We start from the raw sequence: 22255 nt of genomic DNA, 5'->3' as shown, positions 1-22255 counted from the left end.
GCCCGGCCTCCAATGCTGCTATTACATAATCCCCATTTCACAGATGGGGGGATGGAGGCATAGCTAGGCAGTGGCAGAGATGGGACCTGGACCCAGGCAGCCTGGCCCTGCAGCCTGAGCCTCCAGCCATTGCCCTGGTAGCACGGGTAGGCTGTTTGTGTCGTGGAGCCATCCGTGTTATACCCATCTCTGGATGCAGCGGTCTGTCTTCCCGACCTGCTGGGAGTGGGGCTGGCTGCCTGCAGCCAGGATGCTGGGGTCTGGCACGGCTGGGGGTCATGGTCTGGCCCCCATCGACAAGAGACCAGGTACTCTCTCAGTGGAACCCTGCGTTGCACTCTTTGGTCAAGCAGGAACAATTACTAATGACATTTAGAAGGAAATTAACGCTGAGAATGCAAGTTGGCATTTCAGGAGCACCGGTCAGCAGCCGCATATCAGCACGCACAGGAGAGTTAGGGGCTGGGGGCCAGGCGTGGAGAGGAGAGGGAGGAGACGGCAGAAAATTAATTTTGCTGTGTCAATAACGAACGTGGATCTATGCGCCCTGCTTCTGAAGTTTAGACAAAATCAAACATGGACAGGCTGGGGCATGTCCGGGGCTGCAGTGAGATTCCTATGTGGCTGTAGTTTGGGTGAGGGCAGGTGACAGTTTCAGTTTGGGGTCTCCTTTAGCTGGCACCAGGGGACAGCGAGAGGGAAGGAAGTAGCAGTCTTAGGACCGGGCCATGTGGGCTGAAATCCAGATGACACCTCTTACCAGCTAGATGACTTAGCAAGCTGCTCTGCCTTCGGAGCCTCAGTTTCTTCGTCAGTAAAATGGGGATGACTGGGAGAAGCAAAGATAATATACGAAGAGTAAGTAGCCCCGTTTCCGGCACGTAGCAAGAGTCCAGTATGTGGTAGCTGTTACCATATCTCACTGATGGATTTTAAGATACAGCACGTTCTTCATTACAACATCTCTTAAGTTGGAGCACCTCCTCTGTGTGTTATAGTTTAATTGGTCGTATGTTTTGGTTCATTGTGATACATCCACTACTGGAGCATCTTAACTCTTTGGGGTCTCAGAATAGACAGTGTGGTGCCGGTGGGAAGTGTGGTGAGGGCGGGAGGAGGCAGGTGCTGGAATTGTCTGGGGCAGGGGGTGGGTTCCTGGTGGGGTACGGGAGGATCCAGAATAATCTCGCCCCGTCTCCCCCACACAGCGGAGAGGGGACACACGCACAGGGAGAAGCCATGGTTGCCGCAACATTGAGCATTTTTATAGAGTGGAGCGTGAAGACACACAGCCTGCGGACCGTGGAACCTTTAAGTGGTCGTCCATATTTCAAAACAGGGAGGTTCCTATAATTATAATGGCTAATATTTATCTAGTGCTTATTAAGTGCCAGACATTGTTCTCAGCACTTTTATGCATCAGAACATTCAACCCTCACAGTGCCTCTGGAGTTACGACGCACACCGAGGCACACGGAGGTGAGCCGACTCCCCGGGGCCGCCAGCCCCGCGTTCTGTTCTCTTTCCCACCACACTACATGGCTGGACGTCTCGATTGTTCTACTAATCAGATGGGGCAGCCCCTGGACCAGCCTCAGGTGGCAACAATCAGCTGCCCCCTTTGAACACGGGGCTGTGCTCCTGGTTCAACTCAGCCCCCACCTGGCCTACCTTACCTGGTTCGTTACCCACCTGGACCCTGAGTTTGTGGCCCCTCTCGAAACACTGTACAGTTTGCAAATGCGTCTCACTGATGCCTCAGCAGCCTGGGCCACCGGAGGTGCCCTCTGCCCTCACTGTGCTGCAGACCTGGGAAGCGAGCCCTGGGACCTGGTTGGCAGGGACAAGCGGAGCCCGCGGTGGGAGTGGGGGTGGATTCTACCCATTCGGGTGTGAGTGCTGGAGCAGAGGAGGAGCAAGTGAGGCTCCCTGCTTCCCTGCTCAGGGACCAGCTCCCCTGCTGAAGCCAGACCTGGGTGCGCATTCCAGATGGTGGCATCACTGACCTGAAGCACCGTCTCTGTCTCCCCATCCCTGCTCTGGAAGCTGCCACGTCAAAAATGGGGGATCATCCATGCCTCTGAGTTGACAGTTATGGCAAAACCTTGTGGTTGGCATCAGTTATGGCAACATTAAATGTCTGTTTAGCATTTCATGTGTTGTAGAACCTTTTATATATGTTATCTAGCTTGAGGCTCATAACAAGGCTATGAGGTAGATATTATTAGTTCCACTTTTTAGGTGAGTAAATGGGTACTTAGAGGAATGAAGTGACTTTCCTAGGGCCACAAAGACAGTAAGTATCCAAGGCAAGACATGAACTCCAAATTCCATTGTCTTCTCACCAGCTCATTTATCATCCTACCTACTTATTCATGCACTTATCTTCCTCCCACCATTCATCCATCCTCTCCATCTACACATTTATCCATCCACTCATCCATCCATTCATCAATCCGTCTATCATCCACTCATTCATCCTCCTATCCATCTGTCCATCCATTCATCTACCCATCAGTCCATCCATCATCTGCCCATTCATCCACCCACCCATCCATCTACTCACCAATCCATCCACCTATCCACTCATCCATCAATCAATCCATCCATTCATCCACACATTCATTCACCAACCCATCCCTCCATTTACCAGTCTATCCACCCGTCCATCCATCAATCGATCCATCTATCCATCATCCAACCATCCATCCATCCATCCATCTACTCATCATCTACCATCCATCTCTCCATCCATCCAGCTACATGGTGCTTCACCACCATCATCCATCGGTACTAAGTATGAGGTATGTCCCAGGAACTACAGAGCTTTAATGATGCCTTCCTCATATGCTCTTAATTCCACATTTAACTGTTACTCCTCTCTCTCCCCACTTTAAAACTGAATACACCTAAACACACACACACCCCTCTGGTGAGTTGAGTGGGATAGGACAGACCAGGGGTATAGAGAACTCTTGGTTTGCCTCATGGAAACCAGTGAGTTCTGTCTGGGGGTGGACGGGAAGGTGTAGAGCCGATGCACCTGGGCATGGTAGGGCAGGTGTCTGGCAGCGGCCATGTGCCAACAGTGTGGCTGGAGGCCGAGTGCGTACGAGAGAGCAGACAAGGGGACAGCTTCCAAGGAACAGGCAGCCCATGGAGCTCTTCCTTTCTGGATGGCAGGATCCCCCTTTGCCCCTCGTTTTGTGCCAGGCAGGACTCTCTCTGGACTGGCAAGGGTGTATGCCTACGTGTTTAGAACTGTCGTAATCATAAAATGTAATCGGTCTCAGCTGTAGTTTTGATCACTGGTGCATGCACACGATTCATCACAGCAAATTAGGTCCGTCTTCTGGCCCTGCAGCCAGGGGGTCTGTCAGCAAGGGGGGGCTGGCCGTGCGGGCTCCGGAAGCCATTCTGGGGGGAGACTGGCCGTGTTTTCTGAGGAGGAGCATCTTCGAACATCTGCCAGAACAGCCCTTTATCTGCAGGGGTTAATTTTCTAGAAATGTTGAGGATGCGGGAAAGTTTTCTTTTTAACAAAAACTTGGAAGACAGTAGAAATGGATATGATCGAAATTTCCCTATATCATTTACAAATCCTGAACGTACTGGGTTAGTTCAGGGACCTAACATATGTGTTCTGTATAACTAGTGACCATGTGACCTAGATTTTCCAGTGCAGTCCTGGTTTCAAGTATTCCGTCCTGGCTATTGGTTATTTGTCCTGATTTTTCATTTGTGGAATATGATGACTTGATGTAGAGCTCGCTTTTCTCATCACATTTCGATGAATAAATATTTAAAGTGGCAAAGCCCACACGGAGTCGGGCAGTGTCAAGGGGGAAATGCCCTCTTACGTTAGGTTTTTCCAAAGTGGCCAAATAGTTAACGCGTGGGGGCGTGACTTGGCTCTCCTCCTCCTCCCCCTGCGTGCCAGGGAGAACACGACACGCCTCCAGTGGCCTTCCAAACCCTGGGGCCCGTCCCCTGGCCCTGTTAGTGACCGCAGGTGAGCCTCCCTGCAGCGTGCGTCAGGCCCCTGTGCGCAGGGGAAAGAGCCGCCGCCCAGTCCCAGGGGTCTCTTAAGGTCGGCTGTTCTTCTGCGGCCTGGTGCTGGGAGCCGCACTGTTGACCGCAGTGTCAGCTCCTGTGTGACAGAGGAAGCCCCTTGTGTCACGAACATGGAGAAGGTCTTGAGCCAGGGCCAGCTAGCGCTTGGCAGGTGGTGTGTTGTCCCCTGGAAGCTGAAGCTCCTTCTCACCCAGGTGAGGGCTCCATGGGCTGTGTGGCCTGTGCAACTCCCAGCCCCAGCACCCAGGAGTGTGCTCTTGTGCAGAATGCGACCCCCTCTGCCCCTGCCTGCTTACCCCAGGATGCTGCCCGGCCTGTTTCTAGCCGTGGTGGAATACACATGGGATTTACCGTCGTAACCATTGTGAGTGCGCAGGTCGGGGGATTAGGGACATTCACTCGTTGTGCAACCATTGCCGCCATCCGTCTTCAGAACTTCCTCATCTTCCCCGACAGAAACGCCGTTCTCATGAAACGCTACCCCCATTCCTCCTCCCCCCGCCCTGGCAGCCAGCATTCCGCTTTCTGTCTCTATGAACTTGACTGTTGTAGGGACCTCGTAGGAGAGGAATCATACAATATTTGTCCTTCTGTGACGGCTTGTCCCACCTAGCATAGTGTTCTCAAAGGATCCCTCTCACTTTTAAGAAAAAAGTATACCAAGACCTGGGCAGGGCAGGGGCAAGGGGACGGGAGGGCGACTGTATTTCTTCTCTCCCTAACCGTGGAAGTGGGGGCTTGGCTTTGCCACAGCAGCGTGCAGGCTGCCATTCCAGAAATATCTGCCGAGTTTTCACCGAGTCTGGGCTCTGAGCCAACACGAGGGGTACAGCAGAGAGCCGAGAGACCAGGTCCCTGCCTCGCGGAGCTTGGGGTGTAGCAGGGGGCAGTCGTCCGTGACGGGTGAACCGCCAGGTTGCTGCAGGTGGAAGAACGAGCTTCGGGGGAAGGTCCGCGGGTGAGGAGTGGCGCTGGGAGGGGTGGCCACTGGTTCGCTGGGAAGGCCGCTCCAAGGCGGTGGCCTCAGATGAGAAGCAGCCTGGGAGGACTGCGGTGTCGGGGAGCGTCCCGGTAGTGGGAGTGGCCGCTGGGAGGGCGTGTCCAGGGAGCTGGCAGAAGGTGGCGTGGGCACCAGAGCCTGCGGGGCCGTCCGCGCCACGGCCAGGGCTCGGGATGTGTTCTGGGTGGGTTGGGACCCACTGGGCAGTTCGGGCAGAGCCTCTTCGAGGAAGAGACAGCCTGGACCGTGCTTCTCATGGGCACTGGGTTTTCTCATGTTCCCTCTGCTAGGAGGGGGCCTGCAGGGGGCCTCCGGTCCTGGGCAGGTGGGGCCGTTGGAGGGATCCCACGGCGGTGTGAGCATGGGACAGGGCAGCCACACGAGTCGGGGGCAGAGGCCAGAGCAGCAGTAACCAGCCCCTGGACCACTTTGCTGCATGTCATCTGGACTGTGTTGGGGGCGTGTGTGTGTGGGACTGTGGGGTACCCGTGGGAGTGCGTGTGTGAGACTGAGGGGTGTCCGCGAGTACGCACGTGCGTGCGCAGGTGGGTGCGCCTCGTAAGTGGCGTCCTGGCGCTGTCCCCACAATACCTGGCTCTCTCTCCTTCTCCCATGGGACACTGTGGGAGCTGGATGGGGGACGCTCAAGTCCTCTGAAAGCGGAGAGGGCGTGAGGGGGAGCTAGGATGCAAACGCTTGAACGGGGTCGTGTGGCAAACTGCTGCTGCTCTGCGGACCAGCCGTGAGACAGCCCTGCTTTCAAAGGACTGGAGAGCCCCCAGCTCCCGCCGCGTCCCTCGGGGTGCTGACGAAGGCAGCATGGCAGGCAGGGCTCCTCCCACGGTGCACACCCCCCTGCACACACATCCACGCTCACGGAGACGCCATGCGCTCCTGTGTGAGTCCAGGGAGGATGGAAGGGCCTCGTGTCCCTGGTGCTCTTTGGTTTTCGGGGCTTGTTAGCATCTGGTGCACCCAGACACACTCAGGCCGGCTGGGCGGGACATGCCCACAAGGCAGCGGTGCCCAGGATGGTTCTGGCCTCCACAGACTTCATTTTCTACTCTCCATCCTCCTCTTCGGAACGTGACTGTGCCACCTCCCTCGTCCTGTCCCCTCGGATGAGGACTCTAAGTGACACGGAGCCATCTGCTGCCCAGCAGCGCTGCTCCTCACCTCCCGTGGAGTATGTTTGGGGCACCTCGAGTCTGTCACAAACCCCAGACGCCTCAAGTAGCCCATGGGCCAGATTCGACCTGCAGACAGGTTTCGATTAACCCGCATAGTGCTTCAAACATCAAGAGAGTTCCTATTAAAAAAAGTTTAGGTTTCCAGTTTCTTTACAAAACCAGAAGCTCTGGTGACATGGGGCCTACATTCCCAGGTGACAGGCATCGCCTGGAGCTGGCAAGCGCTGCCCCTTTTGGACGAAGCTTGTGCCTTCCTGCCCTGCGCCTGGCCTGGGCTGCGCTCTGTGAACCCGACTGCACCGGCCCTAAGCTCCGGGCCCCTGTCCAGACGCGCGGCGCCCTGTGGCCGGAGTCCCGCCCGGCAGACGGATCGCCGATTCGTCTGCTCTTTCTCATCGCATAAACGTCCCTGAGAGTGTGGTGTCCCCACTGACAGGCCGCTTCAATCTTCCCGGGTGGTCCACGTGCATGATCTTCTTCGAGCCACACTCAGAGCCGGGAAGAGAGGGCCCCTCTTCGTCTCGGGAACCCAGCCACCCCAGTGTCACTTTCATGGCGTTCCGTCACCTCTGCCGTGGGCCGTTCTCTGGCTTTGCGGTGGGTGTGCTCCGCCGGATTCAGATTCCTGGCCCCGCTGCATCGTGTTGGAACCCCATCTTTAGGGGTCCGACTCAGGCTCTTTGAGGTCAGGGCCCGTGTCGGAATCCTGTTTGCAATGAACCGTGCCCTGGGGGCCTGATTCCCAGCAGGCGCCTGGCTGGTGTGGTTAGAGTGGATGTCACAGGAGGCCACGAGGTTGACGAGACCAGGGTACCCTTCCTACCCAGGAGGGGCTGGAGACTCAAGACCGAGAACCGAGGTGTACCAGGTGGCACAGTTCACTTCAACTCTCGGTCCTGAGTCCCGAGTGGACTAGCTACCCTGTCCCCCACCTGCTTAGTGACTGGGGACCGCCACCCCCTTTGGAGAAACAGCAGCGGCAGCAGCAGTGGCCACAGTAGCTCAGGCCTCGGAGTCAGGTGTGGACTGTTGCCCAGGAGGGGCAGATCTATGAGCAGCCCTGGAAATACTTCATCTCCTTTGCTTGTGACAACAGCCATAAAACTCGGTTTTCCCTGCGCGAAGGCTGTCTAAGTCTTGCGCTTGCCTGCGACTCTGCTCGCAAGCAGACTGACGGCCCATTTGCATTCTGAAGTACAGTTCCCCCGAGTCCTCTGTCCCTCCGGGCAGGTGTTATTAGCTCGCTTGTTTTGTTGGGTGGCTCTGAGTGGGAGCCTGTTTACAGGCCAGGCTCCTAATAGAAGGTTTCGGTTCCCACCTAATAATCTATCCTCTGGTGGGCTTTATTTCCAAAGCACGGCAGCACAGAGCCTGCTCCCCTGGGAATTGGGCTTTTTTTTCCACAATATTTTCTCCCACGTTTTCACTTGAGGGAAGATGTTTCCCTCTCATGGAACCGACTGTTGACCAGGCCACCGCTTTGGTCTTTTGTGTCCTGGGTGCTGCAGGGTACTGGTCAGAGAGGGTTCAGAGAGGGACAGGGGCGCTCTCCTCCCCACCTGAGCTCTGGAGAGCAGCCCGGAGAACAAGAGAAAGCCGGGTCCAGTCGGCCCCTTCGGAGTCTGAGTCCGAGGCTGTTTGGATGTGGCTCTTCCTCGAATGTCCCCCAGCTGACTCTCAGGTCCCTGAATCCGCTTCTGCTCTTGGTTCTGCGGGAAAGCAGCAGACCCCCGTCCCCCACCCAAAGCCACCCCCTTTGCTCCCCGGAAGCTGGAGTCTCCCTCTAGGCCAGGAGTTCCGAATGGATTGAGGCTGTCACACGAGAGACAGCTTCCCTGGCTGAGCACTGCGACGCTCACTTCCTGCTGCTCCGGAGTGGCAGACGACAGGCTGTCTGCTGTCTGGGAGGCACGGACGGGGAAACCTCAGGCACGTCCCGGCACACTGAGGCGCTGCCGCTCTCCTGCTGCCTTGTAGGACGTTCCAGGGCTTTGTCCCCAGCCAGCGTGTCACCAGCTTCACTCTGATGCCACGGATGGGTGTCGCTTGCACACGGGCACACCTCGCCTGCCCTCTGTGTAGGTGGGGTGGGTGGTGGCTTGCTGTGTGGGGGGCACAGGGGATGTGGGCACAACCACGTCACAACCCTGGCCCCGTGGGGAGTGGCTGCGTCACTGGGCAGGCATTTAGAGGGAACCTTGGCTGTCACTCACTCCTAATTTTAATGACGTGCATTAGCTAAATTGTGTTCTGAGTATTCATTCGGCGCTGTTTATGGTGTGCTCTCGAGTACGCTTGCTGTTTGTCAGAAGTGCAAACTAGCGAGCATACGAGCCTTTAAGACAGGCCATCTGTTCATCTTAGACCCTTGGACGATTGTCAAACACTTCTAAAAATAAGTGCTCACAAGCAGAGAGGGGCTGCCCAGGTGATACACAGCAGACAGGGGAGGCAGCGCTGCCTGCGTCGGTACCTCCCCGGAGGGAAAGGCATGAAGGGTGTAGGGGGAAAGGCAGGGCTTGCGGGGGAGCAGAGGCGGGGAGCAGGGGGGGTGGAGGGCACGAAGGCCCTGCTGATCAGCCTTTTTGGCTGGAGGGGTGAGCTTCTTCCTGTGCCTGCTTCTCGTGTAACTCCACAGCTCAAACACCTTCAATGGCTCCCCGTGGCCCAGAGTTAAGGGCAAGCTGCCCGTCTGGCACCAAGGAGCCTCATCAATAAGGCCCCCGCCTTCCTTTCCAGGCCTGTCTCCATGGCACACACCCCGCGCTGCTGCCAAGCTGAATTATTCATTGTTCCCCCAACATATGCTGCACTTTTCACATTTCACCAGCAGAACAGTGCCATGGCGCGGAGTGGGCTCCGCAGACGGACGGCCGGGGTGCAGACCCAGTGCTGACATCACCGGCCGCCGGACCTGAACCTCTCTGTGCCTCAGTTTGCTCACCTGTGAAATGGGGATGGTAACCGTATCTCACTGACGGGGCTGTCACGAGGGTTAGTGAGTTCATACAAGCGAAGTGTTAAAAGTGGTGCCTGGCTCACCGTGAGCCGGTGATAAACGGTAGCCGTGGTCGTCCTCAGCATTACTCACCCCTCCATGCTGTCGCGGTGGTTCGTCCTGCCTCCAGGCAGACACACGCCCCGGCGCAAACCCTGACCCCTGCTGTCCTGGAAGGCAGCTTCTTCCTTAAGCATGTCCCGATCAGACGTCCTCTCTCCTCCGTCCTCTACGTGAAATCTCACCCCTCCTTCGGCCGCGGCTTGGGAAGGGCCGGGATGAGGGTCGCCGGCTCGCCTACCGCGGAGGCAGGCGTGCTGCTCGCTGAGTGAGCAGATAGCAGAGCCCTGCGGCGTCCCCGCTTACTCGGACACGGTGGTGGGTTTAGCCTGAAGGATCTACCTTTTCCCCTGGCAAAAGAATCTCTCCGTGGCCAAGGCAGGTTCTCGGACTTGGTCCTTGCTCCCGGAGAAAGCTGGTTGTGTATGCAGCCGTGCGAGAACCATTGTGGCTGCAGCCCGCCAGGGAGTGGCCCGGTGGCGGGCAGCCACGGCCTCTTCCCGCCGGGAAACCAGAGGCTGGTGGCGAGGGGGCAGGGTGGAGGCCGGCTGGTTCCGCAGGCGGCGGGAGAGCAGCATGGGTGGGGCATCCTGGGCGCGTGGGGCTGAGTGTTCCTGTGTCTTAACTTGCTACAGGGACTCAAGGGCCAGACCCAGGGCTTGGCTTCCAGGGACGAGTCCTTTTTCTCTGCCTCTTTATGGTCTTTAGGGTCTGATTCTGGCCACCTCCACTCTCGCTGTAGAACTGTGAGCCTCTCAGTGTTGGGGCGGGGGGCTCCCCCTCTGCGTGCCCAGGGCCCAGCTCAGGGCCCGTCAGGCAGGGACTCGGGGAGGTCGGTGGAAGAAGTGAATGGGTGGGTGAGTGAATGAGTGGGCGAGCGCACAGCTCCTCCGGCCCCCGCGCGCCTCCCTGAGGCTGCCCTCCTCCCCAGACACGCTGTTCTGTTCCCGAGGGTGGGCATGGGAAACAGCGGTTTGTGGGTCCAGAGGTTCTGGCCAGGGGGCCGTGGGGAGGGGTGACGAGGGAGGGTCCTTTAGCTAATGCCTGCTGCTCCCGGGGCAGGGCCATCCAGGGTGGGACATCTCAGGAGCATTCTCGAGCTCTCGCCGGCCCTTGGGACACACAGAGAGGGGAGGGCCACTAAACCTCTATGAGGCCCCCACTGTAAGCCCCAACCGTGTTTGGTCCCTGGGTTCCAGCAGGGAGACAACTGTCCCTCCGTCACAGAGCACTGGTCTATTCCGGAAGACCACCATGGACCCCAGGGCTTTGTTATCAACGACCTCCAAAACCCAGAGGTCAGGGAACTTGATCAAGGCCACGTGGCTAGTACGTGGCAGAGGCAGATTCAAGCCCAGGACTTGGGCTTCCTGCCGACCCGTGGTCACCCAGGGCAGTGGCTGGCACCAATGGGGCACTTGCTAAGGGCCAGGCAAGGTGCTGGGACTTTACAGGAATTCTGTCGTCACAGTAGCTGGAACACAGGAGGGCAGCGAATGACGACGTCCGAGAGTGGCCTGCAGTGCGGAGATCCCTCTGGCCCATGCCTGTGCATGCTGGGATGTTCGGAGACGCTCTCGTTGCTCCTACTGCCAAGCACCAGCACGTTTAAGCACCTCTAGTCTCTCCCACTTGACAGCGTGGTGGGTGGGTACCAAAGGACGACAAGCACAGTCCCAGACCTAGGGACAGAGTGAGCCCAGAGCTTGAGAAGCAATCCTGGGCTGCAGACTAGCGAGGGGCACGCAGGGTTCGTGCTGGTGACTGCGTCGTGGGGCACGGAGGGGGCTGAGCCAGGGCTCCCTCCTGAGGCTGGTGACACTGGACTTGGACCCCGCCTGAGTTCCACTGGCCCATTCGAGTGTGTGCTTTGGGAAGGACGGTCTGGCCCCGCTCCGCCTGTGCCCGCAACGTCACCCTGCGTTGATTTCACCACCAGGATCACCTTGTGCTGAAGTCCCAGCGACGAGCACAGTGGCTGTCACCAGCAGGGATTCAACAAAAATGAATGAACGAATGAACAGCTGTGTAAGTGAACGCTGGCCTTCTTTGCCTCTAGAGGCCCGGCGCCGCTTCCCGAGTGCTCTGAGGACGACTTCTGCAGGGAGCAGGGAGGGCTCCTTCTGTGCGTCTCTGGCCCCCAGCACTGGCAGCAGGCGGATTTCTGTGCCAGCTCCCAGGCCACCCCCTAACCCATCACTGATTTGTGTCCCTGGGGCAGATGGCCCCGTGCGCCAGGCAGAGGCTCCCGAAACAGGCCGTACTAGAAACCTCCGCCCGGGAGAGTGCGCGAGCCCTGCCGAGAGGACGGATGGAGGCGGCGCACCACCGCCACCCCCTCCCGTTCTCGGTTTTATCTCGCTCACCTGCGCCTCTGCCCCACACCTGTGTCTCCCTGGCAGGCAGCGCGGCCGCACGGATGCCAGGCCCCCCCTAGGCACTTTCCAGGCCTTCCCTGTCCCCCACCCCCAGCCTTTATGGTGCTGGCAAGTGTTCGTCTGTGAGGTCGGTAGCGTCTTTAAAAAACGATTTTCTTCCTTCTCTGAAGGGGCTAAATATAGCACAGGCATAAACAGAGAAACAGACATTAAGGCAGGACGCCCTTGCGAGAAGCAGGCCGGCCGGAGGGAGCTCTTTAGAAGGCTTGGCCGTGGGGAAGGGGCTGCCGGCTCTTCCGGGGTATTGAACGGTTGCAGCGGCTCGCCAGAGTGGCTCAGGGCGCAGGTGTTGGGTGATCGGCGGGTCCCGGGGACAGGGGTCCCAGCCACCCCCTCCGCCCTTCGGGAGACTGTCCTTGGCCTGTGGAGGAGCTGATGCGCTCCTCGGCCGAGCCCCTGGGCTCCCCAGCACGTCCCCCCAGCCCACACGTATGGGGTGGCCGTGACCACCTCCCTAGCTGAGCTGCCATCTGCACCATTGATCCCACAAATATTAGGGTGTCTGTGTGTCCCACCCACATCAGGTCCCTCGAGGGTTGGGTCCCGCTGAAGTCTCCCCTCCACCTCGCTGTGCCTGGCCCAGAGCATCCAGCAGGTGCTTAATAACATAGAATAACACAGTGCCCAGTGAAGTTTGGTGCCTGCTCCCCTCAGGGCATCAAGGTTTGACATTTCCATCTGCTGTGACATCCTGGGCTTTTGTTCCTGTAACAATACTTCAGGGAAGGAAGTTGTATCCTTTTGTCTCAGCACCCTCTATGAGGAAGTTCTTTCTTGAGTCTAACCTAAGAACCACCTGTGACTGCTCCTGCAGCGAGAAGGCCCACTGTTGCTTTTCCCTGAGAAGCGGCATTCATTCTTGTGTTTTCCTAACCAGGGGTCCCAGGCGTGGGCCTCTGCCGCCTTTGGAGCAAAGTCCATGTTCGTGGGGACTTGGCCTCCACCGTCCAAGCCCACAGGCCCCCAGCCTTTGTGTGTCCGCGGTGCGGAGACCCCCACTGGTGCCCTATTTGGCATCCTTGTCCAGCCTCCGCACTCCGCGCTGGTGCACCCACTCGGAATGCCCTCTCCCCTGTCCACGTGTCTGTGTCCCACCCATCTAGTCGTTCGTTTTTCCTTCCGTTGATTCATTCGCAAATGTTGCCTGAGCATCTACTTTGTGCGGGGCCCTAGGAGCCGTAATTTGAAAACAGGAAAAGAGCTGTCCATGTCTAATGTCCCTTCTCTTCCTCCTCCCCATCCTCCCACAAATAAATAAGGCCGTGCTCAGATAGCAGGGGCCTTTGACTGGCCTTTGGCAGGGTGGGGAAGCAAGACCTCCAGGTCGCCCCTGGGCAGCTGTGCCTGCCACATCACTGCCGGGCACTGGACACAGCGCGCGCAGTCCTGGTCTGGGCGCCGTGAGGCCGAGAGGAGAAGCGATGCTGCCCTGCGTGCATCTCAGCAGGGGGGGGCTGGTCTTGCCCATGGGGGGTGTGGCCGCGGGAGGTGGGCCGGGGTCCTCGAGGGGGCTGCAGCATGGGGAAGAGGCCCGTGTGCCGAGAGGACCGAGAGCAGCTTGGTTGCGAGGGAAGAGAGAGGAGGAGGGAACTGAGTCGGCAGCGGCTTGGAGCAGGAAGGAGGCTGTCCGCGTGTAGGCGGGTTCGGCTCCCCACAGGACTGCTGGCCGTCCCTGCACAAGCACAGGGAGAGGTGCTTCGGCTGGAGGGTGCAGGTTCCCATGGAAACCGCCCGCATCCCATCTGTGGCCTCTGGGTCCGTGACACCCCCGACTGAGGTGCCAGGCCGTGCTGGCAGAGTTGATGCTTGTGTGTGGTGCGGAGTGCGGTGGTCCAAGCGCCGAGGTCCCCGCCAGGGTGCAGGGCACTGGGGAGCCCCTGGCCCCCTTGGACTCCAGCTGCCCGGTTCAACCCTTGTGCTTCCACGCTGGGTGACCTTGGGCCAGCAATTTAGCCTTCCTGAGCCTCGATTTCTTCACCTTGTAAAGCTGCTGTGAGGATTGAAAGAGCTGTCCCTGCACGGCACAGAGCACGCGTGCCAGCCAAGCCCAGTCACGCGCCTGCCCCCTGGGGCCCACGGAAGGAGGACAGCATAGTTGGCACGCCGTGCAGTGGGTGTTGGTGACATCTGCTCCCTGTGGATGGGGCGCCGGGGGCTGCCTCTCGCTGGCAGTGAGCTTGCCGGAGGTGTTGGTGACATCACCACGGAGGCCACAGCCGCTGCAGTGCCTACAGTGGGAAGGGGCTGCCACAGGGGCCTGTGCCAGGGAGCAGGCGTGGCCCCATCTCACCCCGGGCATCGTCTGGCCGCCCTCGCAGCCAGGCCTGGCGCCCAGGAGAGACACGGCGCCTCTTCTGACCCCTGGTGGTCAGTGACAGAGCTGCAGGCCGCTGCTCCCAGCCCGCCAGCAGCCACCCAGGGCGGCCTGGGGTGCCCGCTGGGGCTGCAGAAGAAGCCACCCTGGGGATCGGCGGTCCTGGGCCACCCCAAACAGGGCTCCTCTGCCCCTGCTGGACTTTACGTCCTTTCTCCAGGGGTCATGAGGTGGAACACCGCCTGCGGCTTTGAGGAAATTGGCCTGAATTTAGAACACAAACCACTGAAAAGAAACAAAGACTGGGGGCTCTCAGATACCAAATACCAGCCCCAGCCGCTGGTTCCCGAGACAGATCAACACTGCTGGCCCTCTCCAGCCGGTAGGAGGGAGGGGATGCCGCGGCTGCGGTGACAGGGAAGCATCGGCCATAGGGTCCCACCTGGGCCCTGGGTTCCTAGGTAGATTTGGCCAAACCATGCTAAGTCCCTCTCTTCTGGCGCAAGCACTGTCACATGACTGAATGGGCAGGTTCCCAGAGCCCCCCGGGGCAGAGGCTCCTCCCAGTGCCCTTCCTGCTAGGTGACCTGTCCCCGGCCTTGGCTGCAGGCACCTGGGCCTCCCGCGGCCCCCGCATGTCTGCGCCCCCTCAGGTGTGTCTCTGCCGGAGAGCAGCACGGCACATCTGCCGTCTCCCTCTGCCAGGCTCAGAGCAGCTACCAGGGAGGACCGGCGGAGGGGGGAGGCTGGGAGGGCAGCCTGCAGGCGTCAGAGCCCGAGCCTCCTCCTCGTTAGACTGGAAGGGAGATGGAGAGGCGAACAGGGACGGTTTTAATTCCTGGCATTTCCCCTTTCCCTCCACCTCGCTGGTCCCCGCGCTAAGACCTAAATGGTCTTAAAAACAAAAACACAACGTACGGGGAGTCCAGGTTGGCAGCCACAGGAACCGAGCCCCACGCCCCACATCAACGTGGCGTCTTGGCAGCTGCGTCCCTGGAGCACTTTTTCCTTGTTGCATTTTGTTTTGTGATAATCGCGCCGCTTTTCTGCGGCTCTCGGCATAGACGCACCGAGTGGGAGGGACGGGCATGCTCTCCATTCTTCTGCCCTCATGCGTGTCCCCTTTCTTGCCTTTGCAGAACCACACGATGAGCCAGCACGCATAGTGAGGGACCGCTCGACAGGACACCTCTCCGCAGAAGGCTTGCCGGAGACGCCGTGGGGAGGGCCATTTGAACATTACATCCAATCAAAGTGTCATTTGCAACCCAGATGTAAAACTCTAATGATTTGGCCATGAGGCGCTGCTATTATAAGCAGCTGGAAATGAATATTAATGGCAGAGATTAAAAGTATTCCATGCTCAGTATTTTTTATTGTCCTGCTACAGCTAGTGTGCTTTTAGAGTTTCCGCCGCAGACTACATTTCTAGAGTTAGAGAAACCCGCTTTTTAAGACTATTGTCCTTTGTTCCTTCATGTATTATATTGATAGTTTTTAAAAAAAGAATTAGTGTGATTTTTTTTTCTTTGCTTCTTTTTTTTTTCTTTCTTGTTTTTCTTTCCCCCCCTTCGGTTAACTACTTTTTAATTGCGATTCTAGGTAATTGTGCATCGTGATGTGATTGCTTGGCTATTGTCTGAATATTTCCTTTTAATTTTTTAATTAAAGACTAATGCTTTGATTGGATTTGCCAGTTCACCGGACAGTGATTAAAACTATGTAATGAATATAATCGGTTTCAGTGCAACTGGATGGTCTGCTTTTAAATGTGACTTAATCTGACTGCAGTAACTAGTACAGTTCAATAAAGGGAATCCATGCGCTTAGCATCCGGCTGCCTGGTTCTCTCCTTCCCAGCCCGGGGCCACGCGGGGGCTGTCCTCTCCTATGAGGCGTGTTCCTGTGTGAGTTCTGGCGGGCTCGCAGGTGCCCGTGGGACCTCCTCTCTCAGGAAAGAAGTGTAGTAACCTAATGCACACAGACTGGGCGAGCTGGCAGTGGCCACAGAAGTCAGAGGAGAAGAACCCTTCATGATAAAATACCCTGATCTTCTCGTTTGTGGATGGGGAAACTGAGGCCCAAGGGTACTGGGTGGCTTTGCCAAGGCCATGCAGCAGCTTGGGGACTCATGCTCACCCCTGACGTTTCTTTGCTTTTCCTCTCTGGGATGGTTTTCCTATGTGCTGGATGCAGGGGGGAAAGTGCCTGACCCTCCCCTTGCCAGGACTCCAGGTGGGACTTGGTGAGGCACGGGGAGGTGGCAGGGGCAAGCGGCAGCTCCCCAGCCCATGAGCTCCAGGGCTGGGGATTACAGGCGGAGCCAGGCAGGAGCAGCAGATTCCCAGTCACAGAGATCAGCAGGACGTGTGAACCCTGAGACTGGTGGCCGGGGCCAGGTCTAGAGTGAGGCAGGCCGGTGCCCACGGTGCAAAGATTCAGGAGACACTTGGTCCCAGGGCCCAGCAGCACCTGCGGTCTTTGAGAACGAGCGTCTCTTTGCGTTGTGCACGCTGGGTGCCTCGCCTGCGTTGCCTGCTCCTGGCGCTGCTGGCGCCTCAGGGCCCACCCAGCAGCCTCGGTCCCCGGCCCTCCTTCGTGTGGCCTCCCACACCTCTGTCACCTCCGCCACGCTGGTGCTCAGCTGACTTGCCAATCAGAGGCCAGCACCTGCCTGGGGAGGCCCTTCCTTGCTAACTCTTCACAAGGGACAGGGAAATTGGTTATCACCCTCCGCGGAGCGGGAATGAAACAGGCGGACAGATTGCACCTAATTACAATGTGATACCGAGTCACGGGCATGGAATTTGGAGGAGTTACACCCAGCGTCTGCTGGAAGACTCCCATATCCAGGGGCTGCTGGTGACCTGTAAGAGTTGCCCTTCCTGCCACCTCGTGTAACATTCCCACGTGGGTGGGGCTTTCGGGTTTTCAAAAGGCATTTTAGGCTGCGAAGCGCGCAGCAGCGCCTGCCAGCGCTGGGCTCCTGCCCCCAGGAAGCTGAAAGCGGCAAACTCCGCTTTGCAGCTCTCTGGAGATTGGCGGTTTCAGGGGAAGACCTCGGGGTGGGCATCAGTGTCCCCCGTGTTGCCCGGCTGTGGGCTGACCTGGGGCAGGGACTGCGGCATCTGCGTCTCAGGCTGCCTCCAGCTCCGGATGCGCCCCGGACCCCACGGAGCCCAGGTGAGCCCTCGGTAAGTCCCAATAGAAGATGTGATTTGACGGTTGGTGGCGAAGGGCTAGATTAGTCGCTGCCCCCATTAAAAATACAGCGGGGGGTTTAAGAGCTTTCACGCCGTGTGGGAATCGGCAGCGAGGCCCGCTGATGCCTTGGGTAAGGAGAGAGGCGGCCTAGGGGACCGCGACGTAATGAGGTTTATGGCGGTGCCAAGGCAGCCAGGGAACCCCACCGACTCCCCCTCGCCCTGGCCCCATTGTTCGCCAGCCGGCTCTGCCCCCGCAGCTTCAGCTGGGAGCCCCTTGTGACTTCACGTGGGGCGGAGGCTGGCGGGGGGCACCGAGGCCTTGCTGGGACTGCTTCTTTGCCATCGGGCAGTATTGAGGTGGGGGAGTAGTGTTATAAACCTGTGTCTCGGGGACCCCACCACCCCCTTCCAGGGAACCATCTGGAGCTGGGATGAGCTACTTTGCCTCTCAGCTCCAAGGGGCCTTGGAGGGTCCCTGGGAGGCTTACAGCAAATGATGCCCATCCAAGGGCCATGTACAGAGAAAGAGAAAGAGCCATGGTCATTGATGATGAAGCCAGACCTCCTGCAGGAGGACACCCCTTGCAGCCTGGAGGGTGTGAGGAACCCAGCCACTCGTCGTTTGGACTTGGCATCGGCCAGTGGAAGGTGACTGGGAGCCTGAGTTTTGTGGTTGCTGTGTTTGGCTGTGCGTATTGTTAGCTTCTAGTGGCTCTGTGCATGGAGCAATTTTGTCCAGGCTGGGAAATGCACCAGGGCCGGTGGGCCACAGGCCCCTGTCATTGGGTACCTGCCCAGAGCTTCCAGAAGCAGGTGGGTAAAGCTTTTGGTCTCAGTGGAGAAGCTGCCATGGGAAGAATGTTCTCAAGTTCCCCAGCCACAGAGAATGCTCCTTTAAAACTCACAGTTGTTTAACTTACAATCTGTGTTTCTTCCTTCCTAATGTGCGTGTTCCTAGGGCTGGGACCTACGCCTACAAATATTCAGTAAACAGGATGAAAACTTCAATACATTCGTTCATCCACTCCTCCAGCCAGCAGGTCTCTCCCGAGCTGCTCCTGTGTGCCAGGCACTGCACAAGGCACTGGGGATAAAGAGATGAACAGGTGCATGTGGCCCCTGCCCTTGTCGAGCTCATAGTCACATGACAGCCATCTAACAAGCTAGCATGCCAATGAACACATGACAACTCGGTCACAAGTGCTCTGATGGGAAAGCCAGAGCGGTGAGTGATTAATGGGGAGACCATGTATCAGACGCGGGGAGCAGCGAGGAAGGCCTTGCTGAGTAAGTGACTTGAGTCAAGACCCTCAGGATGAAGGGAGCTAGACAGTCAAAGAGCAGTGGGAAGAGGACACAGCAAATGCAAAGGCCCTGAGTTGGAAGTGAGCTGGAAGTATCCTTAGAGATCTTTATTCATATTGGGTTTCAATTTTAGGTGGTTTGAAATAACCCCAGAGAAGTTCAAAATCTTGTCCGAGGTCAGAAAATTCAGGATAGAATTGGGACCATGATTTGAGTGTCCTGCCTTGGGACACCTTCCAGCCTCGGGTGCCTGCCTCCATTATTATTTTTATTATAACCATAATAATGATGATGATAATGAACAAAATGACACTGTACTGTGTGGGGAAAGCTGCAGGTTCTCCTCCTTTTCCTTAACGAAGTAACCAGTTTTTAGCTGAACACATGTTACACTGGAGAGGGGAAGGGGCAGATTATATATCCTATCCTTCCTAGAAGTTAGGTTTGGCCATATTACTGTTGGTGGCCATAGTGGTTCTATCTATGGGATATAAATAGAGGTGATGTGTCCAAATTCTAAGAATTGTTCTAAAAGGGAAGAAATGAGTTGATTCCTTGCCTTGTCCTGATGGATGGAATTTGGATGCACTAGCTGGAGCTCCAGAAGCCATTTTGAACCATGAGGTAATTTGACTATCCCCCTAATGACTCATAGCTTCTGGTTCTAGCCCATCACAGCACTTGTGATGTGCACTGTTGTGTGTTTATTGGAGTGGGTTGGAAGTTGCCTTTGGAGAAGAGAAAGGTACCATAAAAGGATTTGTCCCCCAAATGCTTGTCACCTGTCAAAGCAAGTTCACGGGGCCATCATTTTACAACTTACAGTTGATTTTGGTTCACTCAGGCCTGCCAGGAGGGTGACCAAGAATGATGCACCCTGCATGGCGCTCTTGATGTTAGAGAATAGGAGAAATCTTGCAACGCTTGACAAAGGCTGAATATTTGCGACTCTGTCTTCCTTGGTCTCTGTCCAGAAGCACCAAGTAGCTTACAGTTTGCCACACACACCCCTGGCTGGCTCTGCCCTCTGTGCCTCGTGCTGGAATGCCCTTCCCTTCTTTTCTTACCCAGTTAACCCTACTTTTAGACTCAGCAACCCTCTCTAATTGTTGGGGCCACGACTAGGGTGAGGTCAGTGAAGCACTCACCTCAGGGGCAAAATTTAAGTGAGCACCAAAAAGCTCAGTAATCAGGATAAAAAATATTTTAATGCGATAGTTTAAAAAATCAAATTGGCAGACTATAGCCTGCAGGCTGGCTGCCTGTTTTTAAAAATAAAGTTTTATTGGAACCAGGGCTAGGATTAGGGTAAAGCAAGTGGGGGGAGGTGGTATAAATGAACCACTGGGTCCTGTCTTTATCTGAAATTTTGCTATTTTGTTCATCATGGATTTTTTCGTATTAATGTTGATTTTTGAAAACCTTACACGAAAGTATTATTCTGGGTTTTTCGGGTATTCACTTAAATTTTGTGCCCAAAGCAAGTGCCTCACTCATCTCACCCTACTGTTGGCCCAGTTATTAATAGTTCATCTTATTATTTCAGCATATTACAGGGGTACAAAGGTTTAGGTCACATACATGGCCTTTGCCCCACCCGAGTCAGAGCTTCAAGCGTGTCCATCCCCCAGACTGTGCACACCGCACCCATTAGGTGTGAATATACCCATCCCCTCCTCCCCCCACCCCCGACAATAGTTCATCTTTTAGGCAACCTAGTCCGACCGTGCAGTTGGGAAAAATGCTCTGGTAATAAGAACTGATGATACGTGAGCACAAGTCTGTCACTGTGTATGGACAGTACATACTTTATGCCTGTTTGTCTCTGAGACTGTGCATCAGTCAGAACAGGCTAGGTTGTGGTACAGTAACAAAAGGGCCCGGATTCTCAATGGCTTAACAAAGATTTATTTCTTCCTCATACTACACGGACATCCTAGATGTCCAGAGGACTTTCTTCGTCCTGGTCACTCAGAAGTCAGGCTCAGGGAGCAATTACCACCTTCAATGTAGTCAGCAGCCAAGCAGAGGGAAAGAGAGAACTTGGGAGGGTCTCACACTAGCCGTTCGTTGCTCTTTCCTGGGACACACACACAGCACTTCAGCTCACAATGCACTGGACAGCAGCTGTCACATGGCCCCACACGTGCTGGACAAGGGGGCCAGGAAGTGCAATCCTGTCACGTGCCTGGAAGCAGTGGGGACGGGTGAGGTTCGGCCCATTGCACTGAGGACCGCCCACACTGTCCCCACCTCCCTTCCACCTGCCTCTGACTGTCTGTGCAGCAGAGCTTGACTCTTGGTAACTCTCAGTATATCCAGCAACCTGCACCGGCGCTGGAGCAGGTAACATTCCTATTTCCTGGATGGATGCAGAAACTGAGTAGGAAAGCGGGTATGAATGACCACTTTAGAGGCCTAGGGGAAGGTAAGCACGTATGGAAGATGCCTTGTAGACCAAACCCTGTGCGCTCTGACAGACCTGGTTTCAAACCTCAGCTCTACCACTTATTAGCCGCGTGACCTCAAGCAAGGCTCTTAACTTCTCTGAGCCTCAGTGTCTTCACTGGCAGAACGGGAAGAATAAGAATAGGGCTCACATCACAAAGTTGTGAAACTGAAATAGGAGTGATGACGACGTTTCATAACATCGCCTGAGCGTCAGTATGTGCCTGGCGTCATTCTGAGCACCGCGCACTAACTCGTTCGATCCACGCGGCGACACTGTCACGCGGGTAGCGGGATCCGGCTTTTACAGGTGAGGACACCGAGGCGGAGAGGCCCACCTGCCCGAGTCGGACGGCAGCGCGGGCAGTCTGGCTCCGGAGCCCGGCCCCAGCCCAGACGCACTTCGCAGAGCGCGTGAGGAACTGTTAGCTCGGGACAACGTCCCGGCACGGAGTCCAGCGTTGGGCCGCCCAGGTCTGCTTGGCCCTGGAGCCGCCTCTTCCAGCGGCCTGAGCCGCACCTGCGCAGCGGGACAGCTGGAGCCCCAGCCCGGGGCGGAGTCGCCGCCGGCCCCGCCCCCGCCCGCCGCTGGGCCCTGATTGGCCCGACGGGAGACAGCCCCGCCCACCTGGGCCCTGGCGAGCGCTGCGGGCTGCGCGGTGCCACATTATTTGTGGAGTCATTAATTACTGAAGGGTGCAAACCGCGCTTCTGTGCATAAAAATATGTTTGAGCAGTTTCCACTTAAACTTTAAAGAGAACGTTAATCAATTTTATTTTAACAAAATGACCTTAAGCAGGGGGAAAAAAATTGGTGTTATTTGCCCAAACAGGCAAATTAATTTCTCTCTCTTGAGAAATATGAGAAGTTTCCAGAAATAGCTATGCATAATTTACACCTGCCCTGGCCGCTCCTAGTTTAACGCCAAGCCCAGACATGGACCCCACCCAGCCCCAGCCCCAGGAAGAACTGAAAACAAAACAAGGGTCCTTGCAAAGTGCCTGCCACCCTCAGCTGACTCACTTGGCGACCTTGGGAAGAGGCTGCTGAGGGGAAGCGGCAATGTAGTCTGAGAGGCCAGCCTGGCCTGGGTCAAGGTCACTGGCGCGAGAGGGGCGGCTGCCAAATTCTTGGGCTTGAGGATTCTCCCCGAGGCTGAGAGCGTCTCCAGGAGACGACCACCCAGCCTGCAGGCTCCTCAGTTCCCAGGCACATGGCCTG

The 22255-nt window shown here is 56.7% G+C and overlaps 1 protein-coding gene across 1 annotated transcript in view; it reads left to right on the top strand.

Annotated features, from left to right (window-relative positions):
* The window catches only part of LOC105818872 (zinc finger protein 423-like), a 29382-nt gene extending 13476 nt beyond the window's left edge, over positions 1-15906 (top strand). Inside the window, exon 4 of the mRNA XM_012655013.1 lies at positions 15214-15906. Coding sequence (XP_012510467.1) covers positions 15214-15240 — 27 coding nt within the window. The 3' untranslated portion in view covers positions 15241-15906. The remainder of the gene's footprint in view (positions 1-15213) is intronic.
* Positions 15907-22255: the final 6349 nt, after the last annotated feature.

This window comes from Propithecus coquereli, unplaced genomic scaffold (assembly GCF_000956105.1).
Source record: "Propithecus coquereli isolate 6110/MARCELLA unplaced genomic scaffold, Pcoq_1.0 Scaffold458, whole genome shotgun sequence".
NCBI lineage: Eukaryota > Metazoa > Chordata > Mammalia > Primates > Indriidae > Propithecus > Propithecus coquereli.
The sequence above is the reverse complement of the archived record's forward strand: the minus strand, read 5'-3'. Positions and strand labels throughout refer to the sequence as shown.